Source organism: Zosterops lateralis (assembly GCF_965231275.1).
Source record: "Zosterops lateralis genome assembly, chromosome: 1".
Lineage (NCBI taxonomy): Eukaryota > Metazoa > Chordata > Aves > Passeriformes > Zosteropidae > Zosterops > Zosterops lateralis.
Genome location: NC_139762.1, coordinates 21482934 through 21496465, shown reverse-complemented (window position 1 = coordinate 21496465; position 13532 = coordinate 21482934). Strand labels below are relative to the sequence as shown.

General features: G+C 37.1%; 1 protein-coding gene across 1 annotated transcript in view; it reads left to right on the top strand.

Annotated features, from left to right (window-relative positions):
• The window catches only part of STAM (signal transducing adaptor molecule), a 32484-nt gene extending 26618 nt beyond the window's left edge, over positions 1-5866 (top strand). Inside the window, exon 14 of the mRNA XM_083864884.1 lies at positions 765-5866. Coding sequence (XP_083721010.1) covers positions 765-1014 — 250 coding nt within the window. The 3' untranslated portion in view covers positions 1015-5866. The remainder of the gene's footprint in view (positions 1-764) is intronic.
• Positions 5867-13532: the final 7666 nt, after the last annotated feature.

Here is a 13532-nt window from a genome sequence, read left to right as displayed (position 1 = left end):
GCATAATTTTTGAAAGTGCATCTTCTACTGTCCCTTTGTCAAATATAACAGAAGAATGGGGAGAATTCTGCTCATTTTGAAAAATAAGTGAATGGGCTATGAATACTTACTAAAGCTTGCCCAAATAAGGAAGCTAAAAGAGGCTTTCTACATTGGGTAGATGGCCAAAGACACTAAGTTGTGGTTAAGTTACCTATATGGTGAAAAATTTTGTGAGTTTTTGTTAGTTGGATTTTGTTTGTTTGGGGTTTTTGTTTTTGTTTACTCTCTGTGGAAAGTAAATTTATTCTAAAAAGTTAGAGAGATCCATCTTGAGTCATTAATGTATTTGTTAGTCTTTGTCCTCAAAGGTCGTTATTTGGGATAGTAAAGCATACATTGAGAATGTGAGTTTCTGCATATTTATCTGACTTGTTTTGCTATTTAAAACAGTATGTTCGGTTTTGTATTTTTTTCATGAACAGAATGTAAAATAGATGGTATTTTATGTTGCACCTTAAAATAAAACAGAAGTACAGATTCATTGTCTAATTTTAAATCCATAGGGAGTGTCAAGTGTATGTTTAAATCTGGGGAGTGTGTTTGAGTTTTAATGGGAATTAAACTCACTGGCTACAGTTTTCAATAGGTAATGTGTACAGAGTTAGAAATTTTTGTGTGTATAAATAGAACAGCTGAAGAAGCAGTAAAGTTTTCCTTTTATGTTGGTAAATTGCTTGTTAATTCTACTTTAAATATTTTTGCTCTCTTTTTCTTTTTTTCAGTGCAATGGTTGGTTCTGTTGCTGGAAGTACATACTCTAACCAGCCTTCAGTGTATAGTCCACCACCTGGTACTGTTGATGTTGCTGCTTATCAGAATGCTGGAACTAATATGTCCCAGGTGCCAAACTATAACTTAGCGCCTACAGCTCTGCCACAGACAGCAGGCAGTCAGCAAGCACCTCCACAACAATCACAGCCTCCACCACCTCAACAACCACAGCATAGTTACTCACAGAAGGCTCTGCTATAGGATCCAGGACTTCTGATCCCTAATCTTCTTTAACCTCTGCTAAAGGTGGTTGGCGATTCTATGAGTTTCTTCATTTAATCTCTTAAACTTTGTTTATCCTCAGCTTAATAAGAATCTCTCTTGGTGAACAAGTTCAATTTGCACTGACTTTTTAGGATTTTTTTTTAATTTTGCAGAGGAACTGATATATTTAGGAAATTTAATTCCTTTTAAAATGCCTAAAAATTGGTACAAGATTATTTATGTATGGTTAAATTGGCTAGTTTGTGAAAACTCAACCATTGCAAACTCTTCTGGCATATATGTTATGTACATATAGTGTGTGATTGCAGTAGTGCCCATTTCGTATAACTATGGTGGTCATGTGAATATATTTAACACTATGTTTAAAAATAATTTGCTTTACTATTTTATTTTAATAATGAACTGACAACCATATTTCATAGTTTTGTCTAGTTTTAAGACAGATACAATGTCTTTTTCCAGTGCAGGAAAAACAGTAATTCTGCATATCATGGTTACAATTACAAGCTAAGGTCTATGTATGAATTTACAAACTTATCTAAGTTTCACTACTTCTTGAATTGAACACAAATGTATCATGACTATTAGATAGCTTATCTACCAAAGTAAACTTGTTAACTAGTAAATGATTGGGGGGGATAACAGCAAATTATGATTCTGCTTCGAACATAATTACTAACTTAAAACTACTATTCAGAGGCTGCTAAACATAATGGGACCATGAAACAGATCAGGATCTTGCATTTTATCATGAGAAGCATGTAATTTATTTTTCCAAGTTGTCTTTTTTCTTTTAATGAGAGCCAGAACTTTATTCTGTGTGTGTTGGTAGAGATTACACCAAAGAAAGACAGAGGAATAGATTTGAAAGAGCAATGGAGTTTTAAACTGGAACACACAACATGAATTACACTATTTTATTCAAGTCTTCTTAATTAGAACATGGAGAATTATGGACACGTAAATCACTTTGCTGAACAAACCTTCAGGGCTTTGTTTTATCTCTTGTGGCCTTGCTTAGCAATTTTTTCTGTTTACTGTTCTAACACAAATACTTCTGCCTTAAATGTCTGTTTCAATTTCCAGTTGTACCATTTGAGTTTATTAGCCTTTCTAGAGTTTGAATAGTTTATGAGGCATCTCATCTAAATCCACTTTTGGGTTACTTTAAATTCTCTTCTGCAGCAACGTGCATTAGCCTGTTTTAAACCATTTGTTTCTCAGTAACTCAGCCACATGGCTTTGTGAAGCATGGTATTTTCTTTCTGTGGATGAGGTGCTGCAAAATAAACATGGTAGTGGAAGGCAGCATTTCAGGTGTGCTTGATGCAGAGTTTCTTGTACAAAGAGTGTTGTTACTTTGTGTTTGTATTCCATCTAGTAATGCATCCTGCAGCAGCTCTAATTCCACTAGAGCAATATTAAATGGTTTCAACATCAGATCTGTTTTTAGTCCTGTGAGTATGTCAGAAGTTGTTTGTTTTATGTATATTTTTTGTGTGATGTTTCTGGAATTAAATGTCGCAATTGTACATTACACTATAAAATGAGCTCTGTTATTCCATATACTCCTGCATGTGTTCACAGTTACCTAACATGCCTTTGTTTCACTATTTTAATTGGCATCAGTGTTTTGCCAGATACTTTCAGATGACTGCTTTGCATAACTTCTGACTGGGGTGGTTGCAAAACGTGCTCATGATTGATCTATTCCAGTTGGGGATGTTCTAGCCAGCTAGTTGATCTAATGCTAAGATTTTCACATATTTCTTTTCTCTAAAATTTTTAAACAACCTTGCAACCTGTCATTAATTACTTCAGTACTTGGTGTCATCACAAAAGCCTGTGGAATTTGAAAGGAAATACTAAAGAAAAAAAAATAATCTGATATACTGTGTCATGGATGACTTTTTATGGATTGAAGAAGTGATGCCTTTAGAAAGGACTTGTAGTATAATTTAGATAGTGTTCTCTGTATGCATTAGGTATCTTATTCCAAAATCAGATACTCAACGTGTATAGAAATGTATAATATATGCACAAAAATGAAAATAATTTTTTATTCCATTGTTCTTAGTCCCTGATTCAAGGAGAAGCTTGAAGCATCAAGATAGTCTTTTTGAGATTAACTATTGTATTCTTAGGTTTTCACATGTTGTGTCACATGTTCCCTAATATGGGCGTGTGGAACTTCTGTACAGAAATAACCCAGAAAAAAATACATTTTGTTAGTAATTTGTCATTGTTTTTAAAATATTTGAAGTTTTTCCTTGATATACAGAAATGCTAGATCCTGGTTTCTCATTTGAAACTGAAACCTTATGTGTATCACAGTTTTTCTGCTCTCCAACTTGCTTATTTTGGCCATTCATCCATTTTTATGTAAATTAAAATCACCTTTCATGTTCATCATGACCAAAAAAAAAAAAAACCCACTTGCTAAAATTCAGTGCCCCTTTAAATTCAATATTATGAAAATTGTGAAAAAAAAAAAGATAGACACTTTCTATTTTCCTTTATACTTATATTAAAGTCATTGCTCTAAGGTATCTCCTGTAGCAGGCTGGGAATTTTAGTTGACTTTGAAGCAGAGTTCACCTACAACTGGTGGAGTAGGTCACTATAATTTTTGGTTCTGAGTCTTAGTGTTTCTGTTGCAACCTACATTTTCCATTTCATGTGCAATTTTCAGATAAATTGAATTTGGAGCTGTATTACTTCATGTTGATTTTTCTTATCAAAATGTCTTCCTGCTTAGTTGTGCCCTGTATGCTTGATAGTCTGAAGTGATGCCTTCTCCTACTGTGCTAGATGCTGTCATTGCATGAATTCCTGCAGTCATCCTCTCATACTCTGACAGTTCAGTTCACCTCCTCTGCTGGTTTATCATGAACATGGAGATGCCATTGCTGGTGCTTCTCTGCCATGATTTATTCTCAGATCCCTTGTTTATGCATTGTTTGGCCAAGTTCATTTATGTTCTACCTTACTATGGTATTGAACACTGAAATGTTAGTGAGCAGTGGAAAGTACATGTACAGCTTTTGTGTAGAAAAGCTTTTTAGCAATTAAATAAGGTGTCAGAATGTAAACTATTTGAAAGTAAAGAATCATTGGAAATGTTATTCAAGTTCCAATAGAAGACCCGATTTTTGAATGTCTTGTTTCTTTACATGTAAATTGTGAATTTAAGGCTAAAACATGTTCAAGATATTCTGTATAACCCTTTTTTATTTAACGCTTTCATTAAGGAATACAAAAATTCTAATAAACTTCAGAAGGGGTAGTTCAGTGGCTTGGTTAGCATGAACTGGAGCAAACTCTGGAAAGTGCCTTCTGTACATTTCACTTCTGTGAGCAGAATTTTTTTAGCCACATGTATCATCTCAATTTATGTGAGCATAACAAAAGTGTCAAGATTTACTGTAAAACCTCCCAGGAAAAATCCTGGGATACTACGTTAAAATTTTTTGTACTGATGTCATGGCAGTGGGTTCCAGGGTGTGCAGCTGCAGGAACAGTCACAATGTATTTGCCCACGTCTATTTAGTAACTGGTGCTGTGTAGATGTGTCTGTAATGTCATTTGCCAAAGCACATAGAGACAGCAGTAAAAAGGAGCAAAATATAAGAATTCCTGCATGCTTCTCAACGGGTGTGGAACAGCATACTGCCCTCATGGTACAGTTACTGTTCATGAATTTTGAGGCAGGGGGAACTGAAATGAATTTGAACTTCAGAAAATTCTGCCAGATTGCAAATGGTTAGATTTAACAGAGATAGACTTGCTTTTAATACCATGTACATATTTTACTGATCAAATCTAGGCTGCTACTATAGTTCTCTAATTTCCTCTAGATGGCAGGAACATCAGATTTACACTGGAGAACTGCTTAATACCTCATTCTCCAATTTTTTTAGTGTTTTCTCTAATATCACTTTATTTTTCACTCATATTTCAAAGATATCTGTGCAGTCTTTATGTATGTACAAAGGTGTTACCTTATTCCTTCTCTGCTGGGGTTCACAGAATGAAAAAAGATATCTCTAGTTAGAGCAGCTACACTGGCACTTTGAATTACATGTACAACTGCACCTTCCATTGGAGAGCATGTATGTGTCTGTTTTGAAGAACAAGGGAGCCTAATTTTTTCCAGTTAAAAAAACTGGAAGAGATATTTTAATGAAAAAGGTAGAATAAAAGTTACAAAAACCTCCATTTCCAACAGCAGGCAGAATCATTTTTTACTCTGTTATTCAAGCTTAGTAAAGCTGATCAACTCCACACTACAGCTATTCCTTTCTCATTTTCAGCTGCAGTGAAGAATATTGACCTTCATACATACACTGCCCAACACCATAGGAAAACATGGAGAAGGCCTTGACATTTGAACTTTTTGCTTCGATATGTAAAAAACACTATGTGCATTTTTGAAGCCTTGTTTCTTAAATCAGGATGGGTGTGTTTAAAAACATTCCATTTGCTACGATGTAAATTGTAGATCTAAAGTTCCCTTTTCATGCTGCTACCTTGGCAAAAAGGTGGTAGGAGGTTTTTTTCTATCCTGCATGTTCTTCTGGAATCCAAATAATTTTTGTCTTTGTCATGAAAAAGAAAAACCTGCTGCAGTCTGCTTTGGTTTTAATAAAGTGTACACAGTAGCAAAGTGCATTTTTGTTTGGCTTTGTTTTGATGCTCTCTTTGATGTTGGCATATGTATATATTTAGATATACTGCACTGTTGTACAAGAATTGTTTTAGTAAATAACACTATTTGTAAAAACTGTTAATTGTTTTTGGTATGAATGCAAAATATTAAAGTTGGAGTATTTAGTTCATTATGTTGCAAAGTCAGTTTATAATTTTTGTAGAAGAATAATCTGAAAAGGACTTCTTTTGATGGAAGTACTTGGAGATACAATAAGCAAGGTCTGTTTGAAGTATTTAAATTTTCTGGTTTCAGATGGGTGGAGATGGGGTTTTTGATTGTTCTGGTTGCAGAGGATTTGTGGATTTTTTCTTCTTATTTGATGCTTACACATAAATTACATTATCTTTTAAAACAATCTGTCATTGATTTCCTTCAGCTAACCCAAATAACCCATTGTAGATCTTATTTCAAGTATCCTGCGTGTCCTCTATCTTTTGGTAAATGCAGTGTGTGTATTTTAAAGGGAATTTAGAGAACAAATGGAAACAACTGTGTCTGTACAGTCTAATGTATATATTTGGTTACAGATGAATAAGCAGATTCTATTGTTGCTTGACAGTTAATTCCATTTCTGATGGCAGCAACACAAAGAAGTGTAGAACCTGGTGTTTTGATCAACGTGAAATGTCTTGATTGGGCTAACACCTGGTTTATGAATCTTAAAATGTGGTCAGAATTGAAGCTTAATAGACTTGACAGCTGTATGCTGTGTTCTTAAAACAGCATTAAGCGTAAATTTCTTGCTTAAACCAATGTAGACACCATGGGACTTTGGGAGCAGTGGGCAGCAGTATCAGTTTGGCCTGTTCTTAGGGTCTCTTCCTAGAAATGTGAACCAAACCCCTTAGGACAAGGGGTTATGTGGATAGTGGGTTAGTTCAGTAGGATAATTTGTGTGTTTCAAGAGAATATCTATTCATTTGACAGAATTGAAAGTTCTGCAGATTGTGTAGAAATGACACTTGTTTTGCTTTGGAATAGGGAGGTGCAATTAATGTTGAGTTTGCTTTACTGCCTGTCTCTTTCAGATGGAAAGCATTTCTGTTGAGATGTCTATGATGAAAATAGATTTTGAGAGCTTGTTTCATAGTATTTAAAATTTATTGTAAAATCTGTTGCCATGAACCTGGGCAAGAGGTCATATAAGCATTGGTCTGTATTTAAGGAGCTGGAACCAACTCTTAGACTTTTGAAGAATTGGTTCATATATAATCTCTCTTCATAGCACTCCATATCACATTTAGGAGGCTGGAGACCTTAATGAATTGTGTTATTACTGTAGCTAGTTTTTGAAATCTTATTCTACTCTGTTGTAGGATAAAGATTTTTCTTTCTCACAATATTTGTACATTTAAATTTCTGGATTATTTTAAGTCAAGCCTGGTTTTGTTGATACTGATTGTGATTTATTGTTTAAGTGAGAAATGAGAATTAAGCCATCATGAGAGAATCTGTGGGAGACTTTCTACTGATTAAGGCTCATTTGCAGTTTTTAAAATTCACATCAACCCTGGGAGTGTATATGGGCAACACACAGTAATGCAGATAATCATATAGGTCTAAAAAAGGCAAAATGTATTTTGAGTTAAAGGTTTAGAGCATTTTTAGTATACAATCTTCTGATATATAAGGAATGTGATGATTGTAGCACCTAACGCTTTGCTTTGCCTTTGCTTAACCCTGTTACGCATGGGTTTGGAGTCCTTATGCATGCACCTTTGACTGCTAACAAACAGTGCAGCTTGGTGCCTACCCCCCATGTTCCCAGGCTTGGTGACATCCACTGCCTCAGCAGCTGTGCTTTGGACCCTCGTGGAGGAGCAGAATCCAGCAGGAACGTAGGGGATGCTTGGCAGAGTCTGTCGTCATTGGGACAGCAGTACAAGCTCTAACTAGTCAGTGTCTCTGTTTACCACTTTCTGGCTACAGGAAGCACACATATCAAGGAATGGAACCCTTCAATATATACATACCTGGACCACTCACAGTTTTGAAGCTTGATTTACTAATGAGGCTCTGACTGCTACTGAAATCACACTGGAATCTATTTCTAGCCAGTAGTGATGGCTCACCCCTGTTGACTCATTTATCCTCAGGTATTTGTGGATCTGGCTGATGTGTTTTGTTTTGCAGTCTATGTGTCAGACAGTCCCAATCTCCTGTGCTTCTTAAAGGAGTGTGAACATTTAGTTCCCTTGGTTTTAATGGCTTTCAGACTTGTGAAATTGTCCCCAAATTAGTCTTTTTCTTTGCCTTGTGAAATACTGTCATAGCTGATGCTGAAGAATGGTTAGGAAAATCCTTCAGCAAAAATCATATGGCCTGATGATTTATAGGTAATACAATGATTTTCATGAGAATATGTGGGTTTACATAAGAAAAAATAGAAGTCTTCAGTGGATGGTAGAGAAGTCATGGTTCTCTCAACCTGAGTTTGAACACAGGGTCAGGACCAAGCATCTCACTGAAATGTGCTTTTGAAACTTTCAAATAAGGTGGTTGGGGTTTATTTTTTCAGAGAAATCATGGGTGGTGTCTTAAAAACTCTTGTTGGGAGTGTTTGTTCAGAGAACTCTCTTTCCTCCTGGTGGGGTGAGACAAAACAATTGGTAAAGAATTTTTTGCTTTATTCAAGTCCACAATCCCACTTTTCAGCCAGTTTCTTGCAGCTTCTCTGGAGTCATGATTAGATTATCTGATTGTGTGGCTAATGACACTCCATTATATCTACTGGGTATAGCACTAGTAATCACTAGTAATTTTTAAAGCTCTTCCTGTTCACTTAAGTATAAAGTAGGTGATTTTAATTTAATAGTTTATTTTAGTAAGCTTGTCATTTCAAAACAGACATGCTTTCTACTCTTGAGGACTTCTTATCTTCTGGATAATCAAGGCCTTCTGTAAATGTTAGCTGTTTTTCCCAAGGTTTCAGAGTCCCACTGATCACTTCAGGGAGTGGCTATGTGTCCTAGCTGCTCAGACCAGTTCCTAATTGCCTCTTCCAAGAACTAGAGTCCTTGAATTTGTCCGTCCATGAGGCTCAATTTGACACCAGATTTGATCCTAAGCTTGCTTTATTCAAGACAGACAGTAAGGTAGCATGAAACAGTTTTGTATATCTGTGAACAGCACTGAGTTGAGCAGCATTCAGTGGGATCCTGTACTGCAGCAGCAATGCAGAACGTCCAAATCCCAGCTCCCCTCTCTATATATTCAATCAGTTTCATGTAGTATATGTATTTCCTAACGGTTATCTCCTTTCATATACTTTCTTATACTTGATCCTTACAGCAAGCATGCCCAGAAATACTAATGATTAATCATAAATCTGATTAATTTCCTATATACACATACATGCAAACCTTTCTCTTTCTCTCTCTTTCTCACTCTCTCTGGATGTTTCCAGTCTGCAGACTGTCCTTCCATGTAATGCAGATGTCTTATGGAGCCTTTTATCTTGTTTTCTGAATATCCTACTTGCTAATTTTATTCATTGCAGGATCCAGAAACACAAATACTATAGTATGTGTTGCAAGTCCATCATAAAATTAAGTGGATTCTGACTACAGATTCAGTCTGTCATAATTACCCAGAAATACTTTATCTGAATTTCTAGGCTAAACTAGATGTCCTGGGTTGTAGTGTAGGATGTACACAAGTATTTATTCTATCACCATCTTCATGAACTGTTGGAACCAGGTGGGGCACTGTTTTCCCAGGCCCCCTTCCTTTGGGTTGTCTTCTGCTAATGGCCCATCAATGCCTTGCCCATGACTCACAGGTAACTCCCTCCAGGAGTTATCTCTGTTTAATGGGCCATCAAGGACCCACTTCACAACTCATAATCCCATTGTGAGATGCTCTACCCAGGGGGAGGAGCCAAGCATTCTCACCTGGATATAACTTGGGATTTGGGACAGTACAAGCAGCCCTTACCTACTGAATTCCCAGAGGACCAGAGCTACCAGACCTTTCTACAGGATCACTGCTTCAGGAAGAGCACCTCATCTGGACTGCTTCCACCATCCTGCTCAGGTTGTATTCTGACTCTGTCAGTGGTCTTTTGTCTTATTGCATTTATTTTATATTATTTTACCTTTTTACCTTTCTTCTTATTAAATTATACTTTTGACTTGGAGCCTCTCACTCATTTTGCTTTCAAACCATGACACTAGACTTGACAAGTTTTCTATAGGTTGTTACAGGTATTCAGTCTTTTTAATTTTTAATATTGTTTGTCTTGCAGAAATGAACAGAAGAGGCAGCTGTTGAAGGTATTGCTGGCAAAACTACCACATGGAATGTAGTAGTCAATATTTGTGGGCAATGTTCTACTTTGAAATAGCACTGACAAGCAAGAGACCATAATGAAATGTTTTTAATCCCTATTCTTAGTTCTTTACTGCCAAATATGGCTTCATTTTGATTGAGCATGACATGTGGGGCAGGGGCTCAAGGAATTTAGAAAGGTGGAGAGATTGAAATAAAAAAAGCAAGTGAGAATTTGAGGTGAATGATGCAATTAGGAAAGACAGAGAAGGAAGAAGACTTTATGCAAATAAATTAATTTTTAAAAGCAAAGCTTTGTTTCTAGGAGGACTCCCATGGTTTGTATAGAGAAGATTGATCCCTAGAAACCCTTAATTTCTGTAAACCAACCAGTATTTTATGTCTGTGTCAGAAGTAAACCAGGCCTCTGAGTGAAATCAGTTATGGCATATTCTGTAATTTCAAGAGATTTATGGAAGTTTTCTGCTTTGGGTGCAGTAGTCAAACATCTCACCCAGGAGAATTATTAAAACAAACAAAATTTAAGGATGTTTAAGGCAAGCCTTTTTGGACTGTGTTCTGACTCCAATGGCACGCGATATCTTGAGCACTTAATGTTCACCTTCAGTTGTTTACATTTGCACTGAGTAGTTTGTAGGAAGAATCAGGTTTTAAGATTTATGAAGCTCTTCAGCTTTCTTTTCCCTCTATACCTATGTTCTGTTTGCCACTTGGGTCTCAGCTTAAAAGTGTAAAGGAAACATGGGATGTATATGTGGAGCACAGTTTACTATATCTTGCTTTGCTGCCTGTGTGACATTTGCTGATTTGGTTTCCTGTGAAAACTGATGGATCAGCTCACTTCTGGTCATAGATAACAGGCAGGAAGACCTGCCAGGATTCCTAAGAAGAATAGTTCATTAAAATCCTGCATGCAGAACAGAGCTGAAGTGAGTATTTTTATTTTAGGAAGAAAAAGCAAATGTCATGTTTTGATACTGCAGAAGGAAGCTGTTCTCAGAAAATACAGATATTTTGAGTTGTTCATGATTTTAAACCCATTACTCTACAGAAAGCTTAGATAAGGTGACAATGTCAGAATGGAACACAGAGAGGACGAAGCTGTTGTCTCGTTGCTGTCTGGGTTGCTTGGCAGGCTGCCACAGTGGGGCTGCTTGAGCAACTACACACTGTACTGGGGGAAATAACAAATGGCATGGTTGCTGCTGTATCTTCAGAAACAGACTCTCTTGTACTAAACTGAATTCTGCAGATATCTAATTTCTGGTGGAGGTAACCTAACTTGGGTTTAAATGCAGATAGCATAGCTAGCTACTAGTCAGTGAAAATCAGTTTGTTTTATCTAGGAACTCTCACAATGCCTGAAATAATAGAAGTAATTTGAAATATTTAAAAGTTTCTTATATGAAATAGTGGAGATGGAAAATTGTAGAAAAGATATTGATAAAATAAATCTCAAAAAAGGCAAATACCTACCCTATCAGGAAACAATTCTTAACCTATCAGAGTAGTTATTTCCATTTGATTTATTTTCTTATTTAACTGACATTTAATCAGTCTTGCAACTTCATATTCAGGATTAAATTAAGATCCAGGTTTCATATTTTCAAAGTTGTTATTATTATGCCTAACTCCCACTGAAATGTGGCATCAAAATAGATCAGCCACAACTGTGGCTGATCTCTTGCTCTTAGCTAAGGCACCAGGAAAAGCAGATACCAAATCCAAACTCCGTCTGGTTTGGGATTCTAATGCTTTTCGTCTAGGTATCTGAGAAAGGCACTCTTTCTCAGTTGTGTTTTAGGTTTTAATTTTTTCAGGTTTTGGCTTGGTTTTCCTCTTTTCCTCTTTTCCTCTTTTCCTCTTTTCCTCTTTTCCTCTTTTCCAAAATTAATTTCACTTACATAAGAAATGTTAATCTATGGAAATACCAACAGAAATTGGAGTCTAACCCATCCATAGACAACCTATATCTGTATGAAAACAGGAGATGAAGCTCTCCTGGTAAAATAACTGCTGCTATTCGGTAGGGAGGAGGTACAGGACTATTTCATAGGACAGATGGGGAGATTGCATGAGGCTCCTCAGCCCTGTAGTGCTGTCAATATCCACGTGTGTGAGGGCTGATCTCCACTGCTGGTGCAAAAAAGGAAATAATAATCACAGAAAATACTGTGAAGTATTGTACCCTGAATAGTTTTATTGGACAAGATATTTTTCAACTAGGACCCAGGTGCTGCTGCCTTCTGTTTTTGTCTTTGATGTGGTTTTCAGACCCACCTGGCTCCCTGCCCTTCTGAGGGAAGCTTTCATGATTGTACTTAATCACTCCATCTGCAAACAAGTTTTATCAGGATGTAAATATCTCACCTAGGAGTCGCCATTGTCCTGCAAGTATTGACAGGAGACTCAGGACACTACATCAGCATGTCTTAAACTGGAGAAACAAGGCATATGGTGACTTGTGCCACGCACCATGAAGATGTAGAAAAATGGAACCTGAGCCCCTTACTTAGGTGCTTCTGGCCTGAGTCAGTTCAGTTCACCCAGCACTTTTCAGGTGGCAGGTTTTTCAGGGTGGTGTGGGGCGGTACGTGTATTTAACATGTTGCTACATTTTTTGTTACCTTTGGAGGTCTTGCAAAACTTCTTAAAATTCAAGGTAAGACTGTTGAATTTCACAGAAATTATTATCTATAGACTTAGATTCACCCCTTCTATGTTATTAAAACTTCATAAGAGGAAGAGAGCAACTTAAACTTCTGTTTTCTCTTTATCTTTGTTCCACTAAGCCTCGTGCAGGAGACACTGCATCAAGAAGAGGTGCTAAACTCTTTATCTCTTGGAGCCACACTGCCCTGAAGTTCAACTACAGGGGAGCAGATAGAGGAAAAAATGAAAAGACTCATTATTGCAACTCCAGCAGGCTCTTGAGATCCAGGGAAGGATTAAGCCCCAAAAGATGCTTTACAGCAGTCCCAGCTTCGTGTTTCAGCATGTGCCTTCTCACAGCAGCACTCAGCAACACCACAGCTTCTCCTCACCTCCAGCAGGTCTGCTCCCTCTACCACAGCTTCTCCCACACACCAGGTAGTACCTGCCTCTCTCCCTCTAGCTCTGTCTCACACGTCACCCTCCTCCGCATTTATCTCTTTAGGGTACAATCTACAATTTTTTTGCATGGCCTTTATTCCACTATAAGTAGGCTGGGGGAGAACATTTTTGAGATTATCTCATCTAGTTTTTGGCTTATAAGTTTCATTATATTGAGTACTCAATATACATTTCACCCCATATGCTTCTCTAGTAAGTGGAGGGAGCTAGTAACTGTGTCATTTTAAGGGTGACTGAAACATGGGATCACGAGGTTGGGTACCTGCAACGGGCTTTATGCTCAACTGTGGTTCATGAGGGCTGATGATGATCCTAGGTGACACTGCAGTGACAGGACTTGTGCTGCAGGTCTGAAATGCACTGTGGGAGGCATCTTTGG